We start from the raw sequence: 18,827 nt of genomic DNA, 5'->3' as shown, positions 1-18,827 counted from the left end.
GTGCAAGTTGGTACAGCCACTCTGGAAAACAGTGTGGAGGTCCTTAAAAGTTAAAAATTGACACCCTATGATCCAGCCATTGCACTACTGGGTGTTTACCCCAAAGATACAGGCGTAGTGAAGAGAAGGGCCATATGCACCCCAATGTTCATAGCAGCAATGTCCACAATAGCTAAATCGTGGAAGGAGCCGAGATGCCCTGCAACAGATGACTGGATTAAGAAGTTGTGGTCCGCCTTAGCTACCCTTTGTGGAATATTACTCAGTTATCAGAAAACTGAGTTCTCAACATTTGCTACAACATGGACGGCACTGGAGGAGATAATCTTAAGATAAGAATAAGTCAAGCAGAGAAAGGCAACTATCATATGATTTCTCCATCTGCTGGAACATAAGAACTAGGATGATTGGAGGGGAAGAAGGGATAAAGAAAGGGGATGTAATCAGAAGGGAGAATGAAACATGAGAGACTATGGACTATGGAACACTGACTCAAGGCTCAGGGAGGGGTGGGGGATTGGGATAGACCCGGTGATGGGTAGTAAGGAGGGCATGTATTGCATGGTGCACTGGGTGTTATACACAACTAATGAATCATCGAGCCTACATTCGAGCGAGGGATGTACTGTATGGTGACTAACATAATATAATAAAAAATGATTAAAAAAAAAACAGTAGGAAAACCAGTGATCTGGAGCAATATGCAAAACTGTAGTCAAAATCTTGGAATCAGAACCAAGAACTAATCTAATCAATGTTTCTCAAATTTTGTATTTATTTGAAAAACCAGTGTTTGTTAAATTGAATGTTCTCGGGTTGCATTAGAAATCCCTAAGTCTGTAGTTTAGACCTTTGGAGCCTAATACCTATATTTAAAAATAAGTATCTCATGTGATTCTGATGCAGTTGGTTTTAAGTCCACGAATGAGAAACTATTTAGAGAAATAATTCCTTCTTCCTAAAGGTATAGTATTGCATATTAAAATAGTAATTTATGAGACTGTTTACAGTCTATCATCAGGTTAATCCCTCTAAGCTGGATTTTCTGTCTTTGGAAAGGAGTTATAATGACCAATAACATTTTACAAAATTCAAATTTAAGCCACTAGAGAAGTTTAAGACAGACTTTGCAATAAGTGAAGACCTCTGATCTGTTGCAAAACCAAGGAAACAATATGGGGAAGTTGGTATGGTGAAAGATCGCTGGTGTTGCTTTCAGAAGAGGTGGATTCGAGACTCAGCTGTGACATCTGAGGCAGATCCCTTAACCTCCCTGCGTTTCCACTTACCTAAAATTAGTATTATACTAGCCCACCAACTTTCCAAACCTGATTTCGGGTTCAAAAAATGACAGAGTGGCAAAGTACTTAAACAAAAAAGTAAGGTTTAATCATTGTTAGAGGAATGATCATTGTTTTTAATTGACACACACTGCTTGAATTTAAAGAAATAATATTTAGCTTCAGGGACTTTTGTTTCTTGGAAAAATCTCAGCATCTTCCTACTAAAGGAAAACTGTAAAAACATTTTACAGTTTAGGCAACATGTCAAAGAAAACCTTGAGTGACATGATCAAGGATACAAGAATTAATTACCAAATAAGACTAGGATTCAAGTCTTCGATTTAAACTGCAGTATTACTACTACTCAGTTGTCTTTCTCGTTCTTCTTTATAATCCACAGACGCAGGTGATTCTGACACATAGAGTTTGAGCACTACTGTTCTTATGCATTTGATGTGGTAGTGGGATGGTAATCAGTATCTTTACCTTTATTCACTTATTTGATAAAAGAGATTTATTGAGGTTTATTATTCACATACCATACTAATTCACCAATCTAGGTGTACAGATGACAGCGCAGTGGTTTGTAGTATACATCACAGAGTTGTGAAACCATCACCACAATTAATTTTAGGACATTTCATCACCCCAAAACCCACTATCTGACTAGCAGTCAAATTTTACATTCTCTCCCTTCCCTGCCTCTGGCAGCTTTAATCTACTTTCTGCATAGATTTGTCTTTTCAAGACCTCTACTATAAATCCTGCCATTTGTAATGATGTGGATGAGAACTAGATGGTATAAATGTAAGCTATTTAAGTCAGTCAGAGAAAGACAAATACTAAAGATTTAGCTTATTTGTGGGATTTAAGAGACAAAACAGATAGCATGGAGGGGCAAAGAGAGAGAGAGAGAGTAAACCACTAAAAGACTTAAGTATACAGAAAAAAAGGAGGGTTAATGGAGGGAGGTGGACAGGGGAATGGGCTAGATGGGTAAGGGGGTATTAAGGAGGGCACTTGTGATGAGCACTGAGTGTTGTATCTAAATGATGAATCACTAAATTCTACACCTGAAACTAATATTACACTGTTAACTAACTAGAATTTAAATAATAAAAACTTGAAAAAAATAAAATGAAATTGCTAGGGAAAAAAAAGACCTTTACTATAACCGGAATCATACCCAATATGTGGCCTTTGTGCTGGATTCTTTCACCTGGCAGTTTCAAGACGTGATTGAAATTATCAAAGGTTACAATAGTTTAGAAATAAAGGGAAATGTACCATACTCCATTCTAATACATTCAATATCTATTTACTTCTTTTCTCTTTCTTTCTAGCAAGATTGCTTTTCTTATCTGATTGGGAAAACAAATGGAGGATCGCCTTCACCCCCACCTAACCTACCTATCCCTAGACCCCAGCTGCCCACCTCCCAAGGCGCAGCCAAATCACCGCGCAGGCGGATAAACTGCCCCGCCCATTCCGCTGGCGCTTCTCTTACGTCACTGCGTCCGGCAGCAGACCCCCTCCCTCCTTCCCGTCCGATTTAACTTGACATAGCGCGATGGCGGCAGCGGTCTGCAGGGTACCGGCCACTGTGTCGGGAAAGCAAGAGTTTTACCAGCTTCTGAAGAACCTGATCAATCAAGCTGTATGGTGCGGGAGCGAGGCAGAAAATCTATGAGGAGAAATATCCCAGGTCTGTGTAAGACTACATTCCTCTTAGATGCTATATGGAATAGAAAGAGCAGGTTATGAGTGAGACAAATGGCTGCCGCACTGCTGACTGCCCTTTTGACACTCTGGTTTGAGAGTCTATCCAAATCTGCCTTCCTGATGTTCAGAGGGACGTCAAGATTGAACTGATACTGGCTTATTAAGTTAGAAACACATGCTAGCATGAGGAAAAACTTTGTGATATTTTTGGAGTCTGGCTAGAATTTGATAGATGAGGATGGCACTAACCACTGGCCGGTTTAAGTTCCTTATTGATTCAATCTACCTAAAAATATAATTCTATGAACAGTCGCACTTCATGTTTTCTAGGCATTTTCCTGGGTTTTTGGGAACCAAGAGCAGAACATGATTTGGATATCATCAAAGCGGTTGTTGAGACCAGTAGCATTCAAGATCAAAGCATCCAGCAATCAGGACATTGTCTGCTAGAGCTGCAGCTGCATTTGTACTTGCTAATGAGAATATATTGCTTTCTTTTCAAAGACTTTGCAGACTTGCTTCCTGGAATCTTACAGGCTGTGAATGACTCATGTTACCAGGATGATGATCAGTGCTGAATCCCACTTGTTGAGATTGCGAATACTGTACCTAAAGCTACCTGGGTCATATTTAGAAAGATACTCTGCAGTTGAGTCTGAAGTTATGTGGAGACTCTAGACTTAGTAATCTGACGCTTCAGCTGGCCCTTGAAATAATAGTGAACTTGTCTGAACTGCTTATACACCCAATGTTGAAAAACATACAAAATATAATTGCACAGGCAGTTCCTCATATATTAGCAATGATGGTTCTACAGATGAGTAGGACTGGGTAAATACTGATAGAAATGGAAGAAGATGATTTTGACAGCAATGCAGTTGCTGCTGAGGAGTGCACTGCGACAGGCGTGGCTTGTGGGCTCGTGGAAGACTTCGTTTCGCAATGAAACTAAGAGCACATCATGCAGTAGCTTCCAGAGCCAACTGACTGGAAATATCGACATGCTGGATTAATGGCTTTATCTGCCATTGAGAGAAGGATCTAAGCATCAGAAATGGAATCAATTCTAGATGAAGCAGTTAACTCTGTTTTGCTTTTCTTCAGGATCCTCACCCAGAGCTGAAGGGGCTGCACCTATACTACACTTGGACAGATGGCTACAGATTTGCACCTAACTTCCAAAAAGAAATTCCATGAAGCAGTGATTGCAGCTCTGTTGCGCTACCAAATGGAAAAATCAAGGTAATCAGCGTGTGCAATCACATGCAAGCTTCAGCACTTATTATTTTTATTGAAGACTGCCCCAAAAGCATTGCTAATTCTATATATTTGGACAGTATGGTGAAATCTGCCCATTATCTTGGTGATTAAACTTCAAGATTGATTCGAAGCGAACTAATTGGCCTTGGAACAGCTTGGGAGCAACCATTGCCTCAGTTGCAGATACAATAGAAGAAAAATTTCTTCCATATTATGATATATTTATGCCATCACTAAAGCACATTGTTGAGCTTGCTTCAAAAGGAAGCTAACTTCTGAAAGGAAAAACTATTGAATGCATTAGCCATGTAAATCTTTGCTGTTGGGAAGGAAAATTTATGCAAGATGCATCAAATGATGCAGCTGTTGTTGAAAACACAGAAATCAGACAAGTAATATGGAAGATGAGTGACCCTCAGACATCTTACATGGTTTCAGCATGGGCTAGATGTGTGTAAAATTCTTGAAATGATTTTCAACAATACCTTCCCACTAGTTATTGACCTCTTATTCTAAGACTGCTTCAGCTAAACCTGATGTTGCGCTCTTAGACACACAAGATGTGGAAATATGAGTGATGATGATGGATGGCAATTTGTAAATCTTGGAGACCAGCAAAGTTTTGGAATTAACTTCAGGACTTGAAGCAAAAGCAACTGCTTGCCAGATGTTGCGTTTACTATGCTAAGGAGTTAAGGGAAGGATTTGTGGGATATACAGAACAAGTTGTAAACTTATGGTTCCTTTATTGAAATTTTATTTCCATGACAATGTTCGAGTGGCAGCAGCAGGAGTCAATGCCTTTTCTCCTGGAATGTGCAAAAATTCATGGCCCAGAGTATCTTGCACAGATGTGGCATTCTGTGCTGATCCTTAATCAAGGCTATTGGGACTGAACACGATACAGATGTCTTTGCTCAGAAAAATGAATTCTTTTTGCAAAGTCCATTGAAGTAATGGGAGATGGGTGCTACATGTGACTACTTGGAAGAACTAGGAGAAATATTGAAAGCAAAACTTGAGGGCCTTTAAAAACCAAGAAGTGGAGACAGGTTAAAGACAGGAAGAAAACATGACCAACAGGTTGAAATGCTCTCAAGATGAGGATGAATGTGATGTTTATATTCTGACCAAAAGTATCAGATATTTTACTCATTGTTTTAGTACTTATAAGGAAAAGATTTTACCGTGGTTTGAACAACTACTTCCGTAATTGCATATAATCTAATTTGTTCAAGTAGCCATGGACAGACAGGCAGTGGGGATTGTGCATTTTTGATGATATTATAGAGCACTGCAGTCCAACCTCCTTTAAATGTATGTAGAATATTTTGGTGGCCAATGCTACTAAATATGCGAGACAATAACCCTGAAGTCAGGCAAGCTGCTGCTTATGGCCTGAGTGTTATGGCACAGTTTGGTGGAGATGATTATCGTTCTTTATGTTCAGAAGCTGTTCCACTGCTGGTAAAAGTTATTAAGTGTGCAAATTCAAAACAAAAAAAAATGTCATTGCTACAGAGAACTGTATCTCAGCAGTAGGGAAGATTTTGAGGTTTAAGCCTAACTGTGTAAATGTAGATGAAGTTCTTCACACTGGTTATCATGGCTTCCACTGCATAGGGATAAAGGAAGCTATTCAGACTTTTGAGTTTTCTCTGTGACTTATCGAAAGTAACCATCAGTTGTACTTGGTCCAAGCCATATTCCAAATCTTCTGAAATAATCAGTATAATTGCAGAAGGAAAAATTAATAGAGACTATTAACTGAAGATCCTTGTGCCAACGCCTGGCTAATGTTGTGCGATCAGTTCGAATGACTTCTGAAGAATTATGGTTGGAATGCATATCCCAACTTGATGATGTGCAGCAGGAAGCTTTTACAGGAGTTGCTAAATTTTGCTTGATGCAGTTTAATGTCTAGAATATCTTTACCATAAAAAGTAATTCCAAATAATTCATTGAGTGTATTCCATTATAATTGGAAGAACTTTACCTTTTCACATGGGAAACAGTTAATATTCCTTCCTGTATGTTTTCAGATTAGTCAGTGTTTCACACCTTTATGTTCACATTGCATGTTTTATCGTAGACATCGAACTTGTGAAATTGAGTGCTTCCTGTATTGTCTTGAATGTTTTGTCACCTTTTTCCCTTAGATTGAAATTATATAAATTGTTGCTACTTGTCTAGCACATAGTGCTGGGCAAACAACTAACTTGATGTCAAGATGTCATGCTGCTATCACAAGATGCTGAGAGCTGAAAGGTAGCTTCAAGGACAAAAATACTTTAGGATTGATGGATGAAATACGTGGTAGCTTATTCCCTCTCTGAATTAATACTGCCTCTCCAGATAAAGATGCGAAATGGTGAGAGACTTTTGAGATATTCCATGGATGTGGAGGAGTTTTCTCTATATACATCTATGAACTTTTTTCATAATGTCCTGGGACGCGGTGAGGGGCATATTCATATTCCTGATCCCTTAGAGTGTCAAGCTGAGGAGTTAAGAAAACTTTAAAATTTTTGGCCTGTTTTTCTCTATTTTTCAAGTTATTCAGGACTCTTAAGAACTGTGGTTACTGAATAGGCTGTCCTGGTACATGTAATATTGGTAGCATGTAACACTATTACTCAGTGTTTGACAAATAGTAATCAATGTTTGTGGGAGTCTATTAATATTATGTGTTTGAACAGAATATTGCATTGTGTATGTATGCCATTTCCTCCCTGCAAAGCAAGCCCAGCAAGAAAAGTCTGGTTCAAAATGGGGCTTAGTAGATTTCTATTTTGAACAAGGATTCTTAATAAGATTCTATGTAGCACTGAAGAGTATTCTATTGTAGAAAATGTAAGAACAAGAACTAATATATATCTTTAAATATGGAAAAAAAAAACCAGCTTTGAGACCAATCGTTTGGCAGTAGATGTGCATTTTAAGAAAACAGTTCTATAAATCTGAAGTGTAATTTTATAGTGGAATGTTGATCTTTAATGTCAGGCTTTTTGTAGGAGTAGAAAAAAGCTTTCTAACCATAAATCCATTGATCCAAAATTTAAGAACAAATATATCTATCACGATTTCCTGGGGTTATTGTGAGTACTGTGTTATGTAAAGTATTTAGCAAATATTTAAGACCAAGTAAGTGCTTAATAAATGGTACCTGTTAGTGCTGTATGTTTGTACCTCTAGTGTTTTTTATGGTTTAGAATTCCTTTTACATTAGAATTTCCCTGATTCACTCCCTGCCAGTTCAGAAAAGAACAGGCCATCTAGGCTGTTGTGGACAGATTGAAGTTGAGATTTTAGATATGATTCCTGTCCATTACCTGCAATGATTTATTATTAATAAGGGAAAAAAAGGAAAGGACATTAGAGTATGGTATAGTCACAATTTATTTAAGATAAATAAAAATATACAATGAATAAATGAAAATCTTACCACTGGTTGGGTGGGATTAAATGGCAATTTTCTTCTCACTAAGCTGTATTTTCTAATTTACCTACAACCAACATATTTCTTGTATACTAGTTTTGGGTTTGTTTTTTTTAAGTTAGGACCTAATCCTACTATTTATAATAGCTTTAAGATCACAATCATCTTGGCCTCTCCATGACCACTATAGCTTGATGTTTCCTTCAACTCATTTATCTTAATTATTATCCTTCAGAAGTCCTGATCAAATTTCTAGCAATTCCCTACAAGCTCTTGTGCACGAGAACTGGAAATTCTGCCAGTGACTTGGAATTAGTGCACTCACACTGAGAAATTTTGAAGTATGACAGACCTAGATTTGAATTTTGGCAAATATTTTCTATAATACTATCAGTTTTATCTGTAAAATAGGCATAATACTAAGATTATTGTGAGAATTAAAGGAGATAATATAAAGTGTTTGGTGGCACAGGGTTCAATAAAATGCAATCCATATTATCAGAGAGAGTCAAGAAAGGGTTGGTACCTGAAGATGAAGAGGGGATATTTGCTGGGGAATTCGGTCAAAGGAAATAGAGATGTCAGTCAGACATTTTTTCCTTGCCAGTTACTGAAATCAGACTGGTTCCTGGCTTTGTTCCTGTGAGATGGGTACATCTAAGGGCTCTGAGGAGAAAGAAAATAGCTGTAAATGCCTAATAAATTACAAATGTCTGATGAGAGAAACGTTGAAAACTGGATAATGGAGTGTGTGTGGGGGAGTGTCAATACTCATGTGTTCCCATTTAACTATTTTACCTAATATTACTATTTAACTACGCCCCCCAAGCTTTGAAGTTTGATTTTTTATCAGTGCTTTAAAGGTTCACAATAACAAGATTAATATCCTGACCGTTTGGTTAGATGGCTTGCATACTTTTAAAAATGCGATACCTAGGGCGGTAATTAGGTTAAGCTAGGAGACATTGTGTGGCAGTAGAAAGATATGTTATCTTATAGGGACATGGGAAAATAATAATACCTGCTTATGGAACTGGCTCCTTTCTCCCTTATTTAACCATTACCTAAAGATGGAGCGATACCTGTTTTAGACATTCTCTAAACCTCATTTTAAATGTGTAGTGACATTTACGACTAACGACGTGACTAATGCTTTCAACTTAGAGTTAAACTATTTGAAGATTGTTTTTTTAATCCCAAGAGTTTTAAATAAGGTTCCATTCCCTTTATTGTACTAAGTGTAGCAGATCTCAGAACCGAGGTGGAAATATGTTAATTTTTACGCATGAGATTACTTAAAATAGGAGATTGATCTTAAGAACTGGGGACGGAGTTTTGAGATGAGTTCACACATTTTCTTTTTGCATGTGAACGTTATGTTTCAGTTGGTTTAGGTCCTTGAACCTCCTTTCCTAAACGTTTCAAAATTCTAGTTTTATATTAAAAATCAACAGCGTCCTAAAGGGAAGGTGGGTGCAGAGAATATAAAATTTGTAACAGGATAGGATCACATTTTTTGAAGCCTTCTCACTATTCATTTGCCATTTAGGGTTATCAAGCAGCTCCTTCAGCAATAGTCTTAGTTTTTAGGGCTGAATGGATCTCGCACCAGAAGAACCTCTTGCAGCAGAGCCGCTCTAAAGCCCTTCATGGCCTCTCGGCCCTGGGGCGTACAGCTGCGACAGGCATTTGCTTCCCTCTCATCCTTAACAGCCGTCTTCAGGCTGATGACATCGATGAGCCGCGCAGCCAATGCGAACCTCGGGGCCGCAGAAGCGTGACCAGAAGTCTGTGCTGTTGCGAACTGGGCCGGGACACGAGGAGTGGGTGGGGCTCTCTACTACGTGCGCACGTGGATAGGCGACGTGTCTTTCTTTGCCTCTTTCCACCATCTCCACCCAGAGCTGGGGGTAGGCCACCCCGCCCTACTCTCCTGCCCCTCCTTCCTCTCCCGCCCCCGGCCCGCCTGGGACTGCAAGCTGACAGTTGTCGCCGGCCCCTGTCCGCGCGCGCGCCTCCTCCTGCCCGGGTACCCGCAGGTAGAGAGGGGCGGGGAGCGAGATGTTAAGGGAGGAGGCAGCACTGCCTGCAAGCCCAGTGCTGCGGCCCCTCTGGGCGGCAAGAGAAGAATCCCCGCACTCCTCTTCGCACCCTCACAACTTCCCCACAGCCGGCCCGGGGTGGGGCCCAGGCCGCGGCAGCTCGGGCCGGCCACACTGCAAAGCAAGCCGACGGGCGGGCGGGAAGCCGGAGGAGGTGAACAAGAGGCCTGGCGCTGCCGCCGCCTGCCGAGGGAGGAAGGAGGGCACCTAAGGCCCTATATCTCTCTCTCCCTCGCCCGCGCCATGTAACCCCGCCCCGCCGACTGCGAGCTAGAAGACCCCCGCGCGTAGTGAGCCAAGCGGGCGGCTGAGAGTGAAGGCCCGATGCGGCTGGTGCTGCGCGGCACGGCGAAGCCCTGAAGAAGCGGCCGCGCTCACGCGTCCCCCGGCGCCTCGAGCGGCCGCTCCCACTGGCACAGCGTGATCCTGCCGGGGCAATGAGCTGTGTCCCGAGACGCCGGGAGATGGAGCCGGCCGGGGAGGAGGAGAGGGGCGAGCCACCGGCGCCCGAGGAAGAGGACGACGACGAGATGGCAGCGGTCCACGGCACTCAGGGCCGGCACAAGGGAGGAGTTCCTCTGCCTCGGGGAGGATGAGGACGACAGGAGGAGGAGGAAGAGGAGATGGTGGTCGGGGGCGGTGGCTGCAAGGAGCAGGAGTTGACCTTGAGCTGCGCGGGAGCTGCCGCATCCTGGGCGAGTTCCTGCAGGAAGCACCGGGGCCTCACCGCCCCTCCTTGCAGCGCATGGGGGCGCTTGCCACCAGGGAGGATGAGGAGTGGCCGAGGAGGCCGCGCAAGCTATCGGCAGGGAGCATCGCACTCTCCGCAACAGCTCGGGAGGAGCAATCTGTGTCTGCTGAAGATGGAGGAGAGTTCGCCGGCGCGGTATGGGAGGCATTACCGAGTTTGTGGCGGACTTTAGTTGAATCTGGGGAGCACGTGCTACCAGCTTGCATGAGGGTAGGACCATTGGTCTCAAACAGGGCCAGAAGCTGGAGATGATGCTGGAGCAAAAGGGGTCTTCTCTCTCGGTAAGTAGAATTCACGTCCCTGGTGGGACTGATGGAGTGACACAAACAGTCTCACGTGTCGGGATGGGTTGGGCCAGGGTCGAGGGGCGTAGCGGTAGCAGGTGCTGAGCGTGGTGTTGGAGAAACCCGAGGAGGAGAAGAGCGAGCCCTGATGTGGGGAGCTCGTAAGGGTGTGGTGAGATGTGGGAACCCATGTGTAAAGCTGAAGGGAGCCAGCAGTCCTGAGCGCCGAAAAGGCAAGACAGGTAGAAGTCATATGATGACCACAGAAATGAAAAATGATGCCCATGGAAAGAATTACGAGGGATTAGAGGTAGAGGGAGAGAAGATTTTAGTGGGTTAGAAGATGGACCCTAACTTTTAGACAGTTTTAACGTGACATTAAAAAAGTTTTGGATGAAATATCGTTCAGAAAACTGTGTTTTCTCTATGATAAAAGGGTAAGTGTTCAAACCAAAAAATGTATAGTTTCATTACCCATGTCGGCCATCTCAAATTTATGGATTGTTTTTCATGAGAGACTATGGACTATGAGAAACAAACTAAGGGCCTCAGAGGGGAGGGGGGTGGGGGATTGGGATAGACCGGTGATGGGTAGTAAGGAGGGCATGTATTGCATGGTGCACTGGGTGTTATACACAACTAATGAATCATCGAGCCTTACATCGGAAACCGGGGATGTACTGTATGGTGACTAACATAATATAATAAAAAATCATTAAAAAAAAAAACAGTAGGAAAACCAGTGATCTGGAGCAATATGCAAAACTGTAGTCAAAATCTTGGAATCAGAACCAGAACTAATCTAATCAATGTTTCTCAAATTTTTGTATTTATTTGAAAAACCAGTGTTTGTTAAAATTGAATGTTCTCGGGTTGCATTTCCCAGAAATCCTAAGTCTGTAGTTTAGACCTTTGGGCCCTAATACCTATATTTAAAAATAAGTATCTCATGTGATTCTGATGCAGTTGGTTTTAAGTCCACAGAATGAGAAACTATTTAGAGAGTAATGCTTCTTCCTAAAAGAGTATAGTATTGCATATTAAAATGTAATTTATGAGACTGTTTTGTCTATCATCAGGTTAATCCTAAAGCTGGATTTTCTGTCTTTGGAAAGGGTATATGCAATAACATTTTACAAAATTCAAATTTAAGCCCACTTGGAGAAGTTTAAGACAGACTTTGCAATAAGTGAAGACCTCTGATCATGTTGCAAAACCAAGAGTAATTATGGGGAAGTGGTATGGTGAAAGATCGCTGGTGTTGCTTTCAGAAGAGGTGGATTCGAGACTCAGCTGTGACATCTGAGGCAGATCCCTTAACCTCCCTGCGTTTCCACTTACCTAAAATTAGTATTATACCCAGCCCACCAACTTTGCAAACCTGATTAAGGTTCAAAATGACAGAGTGGCAAAGTGCTAAAACAAAAGTAAGGTTTAATCATTGTTAGAGGAATGATCATTGTTTTTAATTGACACACCTGCTTGAATTTAAAGAAATAATATTTAGCTTCAGGGACTTTTGTTTCTTGGAAAAATCTCAGCATCTTCCTACTAAAAGGAAAACTGTAAAAGCATTTTACAGTTTAGGCAACATGCAAAGAAAACCTTGAGTGACATGATCAAGGATACAAAATTAATTACAAATAAGACTAGGATTCAAGTCTTCTGATTACTAGCCCAGGTCACTTTCCACTATACTCAGTTGTCTTTCTCGTTCTTCTTTATAATCCACAGACGAGGTGATTCTGACACACTAGAGTTTGAGCACTACTGTTCTTACTGCATTTGATGTGGTAGTGGGATGGTAATCAGTATCTTTACCTTTTATTGCACTTATTTGATAAAGAGATTTATTGAGGTATTATTATTCACATACCATACAATTCACCAATCTCAATTGTACAATGACAGCGCAGTGGTTTGTAGTATAATCACAGAGTTGTGAAACCATCACCACAATTAATTTTAGGACATTTCATCACCCCAAAAGAAACCCACTATCTGACAGCAGTCATTTTACATTCTCTCCTTCCCACTGCCTCTGGCAACCGCTAATCTACTTTCTGTATAGATTTGTCTTTTCAAGACCTCTACTATAAATCCTGCCATTTGTAATGATGTGGATGGAACTAGATGGTATAAATGCTAAGCTATCTTAAGTCAGTCAGAGAAAGACAAATACCATAAGATTTCGCTTATTTGTGGAATTTAAGAGACAAAACAGATGAACATGGAGGGGCAAAAAGAGAGAGAGAGAGAGGTAAACCACTAAAAGACTTAAGTATACAGAAAAAAAGGAGGGTTAATGGAGGGAGGTGGACAGGGAATGGGCTAGATGGGTAAGGGGTATTAAGGAGGGCACTTGTGATGAGCACTGAGTGTTGTATCTAAATGATGAATCACTAAATTCTACACCTGAAACTAATATTACACTGTTAACTAACTAGAATTTAAATAATAAAAACTTGAAAAAAAATAAAATGAAATTGCTAGGGAAAAAAAAGACCTTTACTATAAACGGAATCATACAATATGTGGCCTTTTGTGGCTGGATTCTTTCACCTGGCGGGATTTCAAGACGTGATTGAAATTATCAGGTTACAATAGTTTAGAAATAAAGGGGGGAAATCACCAATACTCCCATTCTAATACATTCAATATCATAATTTTCTTTCTTTCTTTTTCTTTCTCGGCAGGTGCTTTTCTTATCTGATTGGAAAACAAATGGAGGATCGCCTTCACCCCCACCCTAACCTACCTATCCCCAGACACCCAGCTGCCCACCTCCCAAGGCGCAGCCAAATCACCGCGCAGGCGGAGGATAAGCTGCCCCGCCCATTCCCGCTGGCGCTTCTCTTACGTCACTGCGTCCGGCAGCAGACCCCCTCCCTCCTTCCCGGTCGCGATTTCTTTGACATAGCGCGATGGCGGCGGCCGGGTCTGCAGGGGTACCGGCCACTGTGTCGGGAAAGCAAGAGTTTTACCAGCTTCTGAAGAACCTGATCAATCCAAGCTGTATGGTGCGGAGACAGGCAGAGGAAATCTATGAAAATATCCCAGGTCTGTGTAAGACTACATTCCTCTTAGATGCTGTCAGGAATAGAAGAGCAGGTTATGAGGTGAGACAAATGGCTGCCGCACTGCTACGACGCCTTTTGTCCTCTGGGTTTGAGGAAGTCTATCCAAATCTGCCTTCTGATGTTCAGAGGGACGTCAAGATTGAACTGATACTGGCTGTTAAGTTAGAAACACATGCTAGCATGAGGAAAAAACTTTGTGATATTTTTGCAGTGCTGGCCAGAAATTTGATAGATGAGGATGGCACTAACCACTGGCCCGAAGGTTTGAAGTTCCTTATTGATTCAATCTACTCTAAAAATGTAGTTCTATGGGAAGTCGCACTTCATGTTTTCTGGCATTTTCCTGGGATTTTTGGGAACCAAGAGCGGCATGATTTGGATATCATCAAACGGTTGTTGGACCAGTGCATTCAAGATCAAGAGCATCCAGCAATCAGGACATTGTCTGCTAGAGCTGCAGCTGCATTTGTACTTGCTAATGAGAATAATATTGCTCTTTTCAAAGACTTTGCAGACTTGCTTCCTGGAATCTTACAGGCTGTGAATGACTCATGTTACCAGGATGATGATTCAGTGCTAGAATCCCTTGTTGAGATTGCAGATACTGTACCTAAATACCTGGGTCCTTATTTAGAAGATACTCTGCAGTTGAGTCTGAAGTTATGTGGAGACTCTAGACTTAGTAATCTGCAACGCCAGCTGGCCCTTGAAATAATAGTGACCTTGTCTGAAACTGCAACCCCAATGTTGAAAAAACATACAAATATAATTGCACAGGCAGTTCCTCATATATTAGCAATGATGGTTGATCTACAAGATGATGAGGACTGGGTAAATGCTGATGAAATGGAAGAAGATGATTTTGACAGCAATGCAGTTGCTGCTGAGAGTGCACTAGACAGGCTGGCTTGTGGGCTCGGTGGAAAACTCGTTTTACCAATGACTAAGGAGCACATCATGCAGATGCTTCAGAGCCCTGACTGGAAATATCGACATGCTGGATTAATGGCTTTATCTGCCATTGGAGAAGGATGCCATCAGCAAATGGAATCAATTCTAGATGAAACAGTTAACTCTGTTTTGCTTTTTCTTCAGGATCCTCACCCAAGAGTGAGGGCTGCAGCCTGTACTACACTTGGACAGATGGCTACAGATTTTGCACCTAACTTCCAAAAGAAATTCCATGAAACAGTGATTGCAGCTCTGTTGCGTACCATGGAAAATCAAGGTAATCAGCGTGTGCAATCACATGCAGCTTCAGCACTTATTATTTTTATTGAAGACTGCCCCAAAGCATTGCTAATTCTATATTTGGATAGTATGGTGAGAAATCTGCATTCCATCTTGGTGATTAAACTTCAAGAGTTGATTCGAAATGGAACTAAATTGGCCTTGGAACAGCTTGTGACAACCATTGCCTCAGTTGCAGATACAATAGAAGAAAAATTTCTTCCATATTATGATATATTTATGCCATCACTAAAGCACATTGTTGAGCTTGCTGTTCAAAAGGAGCTCAAGCTTCTGAAAGGAAAAACTATTGAATGCATTAGCCATGTCGGTCTTGCTGTTGGGAAGGAAAAATTTATGCAAGATGCATCAAATGTGATGCAGCTGTTGTTGAAGACACAATCAGACTTAAGTAATATGGAAGATGATGACCCTCAGACATCTTACATGGTTTCAGCATGGGCTAGAATGTGTAAAATTCTTGGAAATGATTTTCAACAATACCTTCCACTAGTTATTGAGCCTCTTATTAAGACTGCTTCAGCTAAACCTGATGTTGCGCTCTTAGACACACAAGATGTGGAAAATATGAGTGATGATGATGGATGGCAATTTGTAAATCTTGGAGACCAGCAAAGTTTTGGAATTAAAACTTCAGGACTTGAAGCAAAAGCAACTGCTTGCCAGATGTTGGTTTACTATGCTAAGGAGTTAAGGGAAGGATTTGTGGAATATACAGAACAAGTTGTAAAGCTTATGGTTCCTTTATTGAAATTTTATTTCCATGACAATGTTCGAGTGGCAGCAGCAGAGTCAATGCCTTTTCTCCTGGAATGTGCAAGAATTCATGGCCCAGAGTATCTTGCACAGATGTGGCAATTCATATGTGATCCCTTAATCAAGGCTATTGGGACTGAACCTGATACAGATGTACTCTCAGAAATAATGAATTCTTTTGCAAAGTCCATTGAAGTAATGGGAGATGGGTGCCTTAATGATGAACACTTGGAAGAACTAGGAGAAATATTGAAAGCAAAACTTGAGGGGCACTTTAAAAACCAAGAATTGAGACAGGTTAAAAGACAGGAAGAAAACTATGACCAACAGGTTGAAATGTCTCTCCAAGATGAGGATGAATGTGATGTTTATATTCTGACCAAAGTATCAGATATTTTGCACTCATTGTTTAGTACTTATAAGGAAAAGATTTTACCGTGGTTTGAACAGCTGCTTCCGTTAATTGTAAATCTAATTTGTTCAAGTAGGCCATGGCCAGACAGGCAGTGGGGATTGTGCATTTTTGATGATATTATAGAGCACTGCAGTCCAACCTCCTTTAAATATGTAGAATATTTTCGGTGGCCAATGCTACTAAATATGCGAGACAATAACCCTGAAGTCAGGCAAGCTGCTGCTTATGGCCTGGGTGTTATGGCACAGTTTGGTGGAGATGATTATCGTTCTTTATGTTCAGAAGCTGTTCCACTGCTGGTAAAAGTTATTAAGTGTGCAAATTCCAAAACAAAAAAAAATGTCATTGCTACAGAGAACTGTATCTCAGCAGTAGGGAAGATTTTGAGGTTTAAGCCTAACTGTGTAAATGTAGATGAAGTTCTTCCACACTGGTTATCATGGCTTCCACTGCATGAGGATAAAGAGGAAGCTATTCAGACTTTGAGTTTTCTCTGTGACTTAATCGAAAGTAACCATCCAGTTGTACTTGGTCCAAATAATTCCAATCTTCCCAAAATAATCAGTATAATTGCAGAAGGAAAAATTAATGAGACTATTAACTATGAAGATCCTTGTGCCAAACGCCTAGCTAATGTTGTGCGTCAGGTACAGACTTCTGAAGAATTATGGTTGGAATGCATATCCCAACTTGATGATGTGCAGCAGGAAGCTTTACAGGAGTTGCTAAATTTTGCTTGATGCAGTTTAATGTCACTTGAATATCTTTCACCATAAAAGTAATTCCAAATAACTATTGTGAGTGTATTCCATTATAATTGAGAGAACTGTTCTTTCCCTGGGAAACAGTTAATATTCCTTCCCTGTATGTTTTTCCAGGATTAGTCAGTGTTCTAGCCTTGTGTTCACATTGCATGTTTTATCTCGTAGACAGAACTTGGTGATAATTGTGCTTCCATTGTCTTGGAATGTTTGTCACCTTTTCCCTTAGTTGATGTGAAGTATATAAATTGTTGCTACTTGTCTGAATTATTGATGCTGGGCAAACAATATACTTGTGTCAAGATGTCATGCTGCCTATCACAAGATGCTGAGAGCTGACAAAGGTAACTTCCAGGACAAAATACTTTGGAATTGTGGATGAAAAATAGTGGTAGCTTATTCCTCTCTGATAATACTGCCTCTCAGATAAAGATGCTGAAATTGGGAGAGACTTTTGAGATATTGCCATGGATGTGGGGAGTTTTCTCTATATAGCATATGAACTTTTTCATAATGTCCTGGGAACGGGGTGAGGCATATTCATATTCTAGTCCCCAAGTGTCCAGCTGAGAGTTAAGAAAACTTTAAAATTTTAGCCTGTTTGGTCTCTATTTTTCAAGTTATTCAGGACTCTTAAGAACTGTGGTTACTGAATAGGCTGTCCTGGTACATGTAATATTGGTAGCATGTAACACTATTACTCAGTGTTTGACAAATAGTAATCAATGTTTGTGGGAGTCTATTAATATTATGTGTTTGAACAGAATATTGCATTGTGTATGTATGCCATTTCCTCCCTGCAAAGCAGCCCAACAAGAAAAGTCCTGGTTCAAAATGGGGCTTAGGTAGATTTCTATTTTGAACAAGTTCTTAATAGATTCTATAGTAGCACTGAAGAGTATTCTATTGTGAAAATGTAAGGGAAGCAGAACTAATATTATCTTTAAATATGGAAAAAAAAAACCAGCTTTGAGACCAATCGTTTAGCAGTAGATGTGCATTTTAAGAAAACAGTTCTATAAATCTAGAGTTAATTTTATTAATTGGAATGTTGATCTTTAATGTCAGGCTTTTTGTAGGGTAGAAAAAAGCTTTCTAACCAGCAAATCATTGATCCAAAATTTAAGAACAAATATATCTATCACGATTTCCTGGGGTTATTGTGAGTACTGTGTATGTAAAGTATTTAGCAAATATTTAAGACCAAGTAAGTGCTTAATAAATGGTACCTGTTAGTGCTGTTGTTTGTACCTCTACTGTGTTTTTTTATGGTTTAGAATTCCTTTTACATTAGAATTTCCCTGATTCACTCCCTGCCAGTTCAGAAGAACAGGCCATCTAGGCTGTTGTGGACAGATATGAAGTTGAGATTTTAGATATGGAATTCCTGTCCATTACCTGCAATGATTTATTATTAATAAGGGAAAAAAGGAAAGGACATTAAGTATGGTATAGTCACAATTTTATTTAAGATAAATAAAAATATACATGAATAAATAGAAAAATCTTACCACTGGGTGGTGGGATTAAATGGCAATTTTTCTTCTCACTAAACTGTATTTTCTAATTTACCTACAACCAACATATTTCTTGTATACTAGTTTTGGGTTTTGTTTTTTTTTTAAGTTTAAGGACCTAATCCTACTTTTGTAATAGCTAAGATCACAATCATCTTGGCCTCTCCATGACCTATAGCTGATGTTCCTTCAACTCATTTATCTTA

At 40.5% G+C, this 18,827-nt stretch overlaps 1 protein-coding gene and 1 pseudogene across 2 annotated transcripts; both read left to right on the top strand.

Moving 5' to 3' along the window:
* The first annotated feature begins 2,853 nt into the window (after positions 1-2,853).
* On the top strand, positions 2,854-6,172 carry LOC121103140 (annotated as a pseudogene).
* A 7,377-nt stretch (positions 6,173-13,549) lies between these two features.
* On the top strand, positions 13,550-18,347 carry RANBP6 (RAN binding protein 6). 2 transcript variants are annotated; one of them, XM_008689871.2, is made up of 2 exons: positions 13,556-13,901; positions 15,017-18,347. In XM_008689871.2, the coding sequence occupies exons 1-2, from the start codon at positions 13,887-13,889 to the stop codon at positions 17,081-17,083; spliced, it is 2,082 nt and encodes a 693-aa protein (XP_008688093.2). In that variant the 5' UTR covers positions 13,556-13,886; the 3' UTR covers positions 17,084-18,347. The 2 variants fall into 2 exon arrangements, with proteins under 2 accessions (XP_008688092.1, XP_008688093.2); XM_008689870.2 differs by having other exon boundaries at positions 13,550-18,347.
* Positions 18,348-18,827: the final 480 nt, after the last annotated feature.

This window comes from Ursus maritimus, unplaced genomic scaffold (genome assembly GCF_017311325.1).
Source record: "Ursus maritimus isolate PB19 unplaced genomic scaffold, ASM1731132v1 scaffold_17, whole genome shotgun sequence".
Classification (NCBI taxonomy): Eukaryota; Metazoa; Chordata; class Mammalia; order Carnivora; family Ursidae; genus Ursus; species Ursus maritimus.
Note: the sequence above shows the minus strand (reverse complement) of the source record. Positions and strands in the feature narration are given on the sequence as shown.

Excerpts from the sequence above, each read along its gene's own strand:
- RANBP6 (XM_008689870.2), top strand. The coding sequence starts at position 13,766 with ATGGCGGCGGCCGGGTCTGCAGGGGTACCGGCCACTGTGTCGGGAAAG.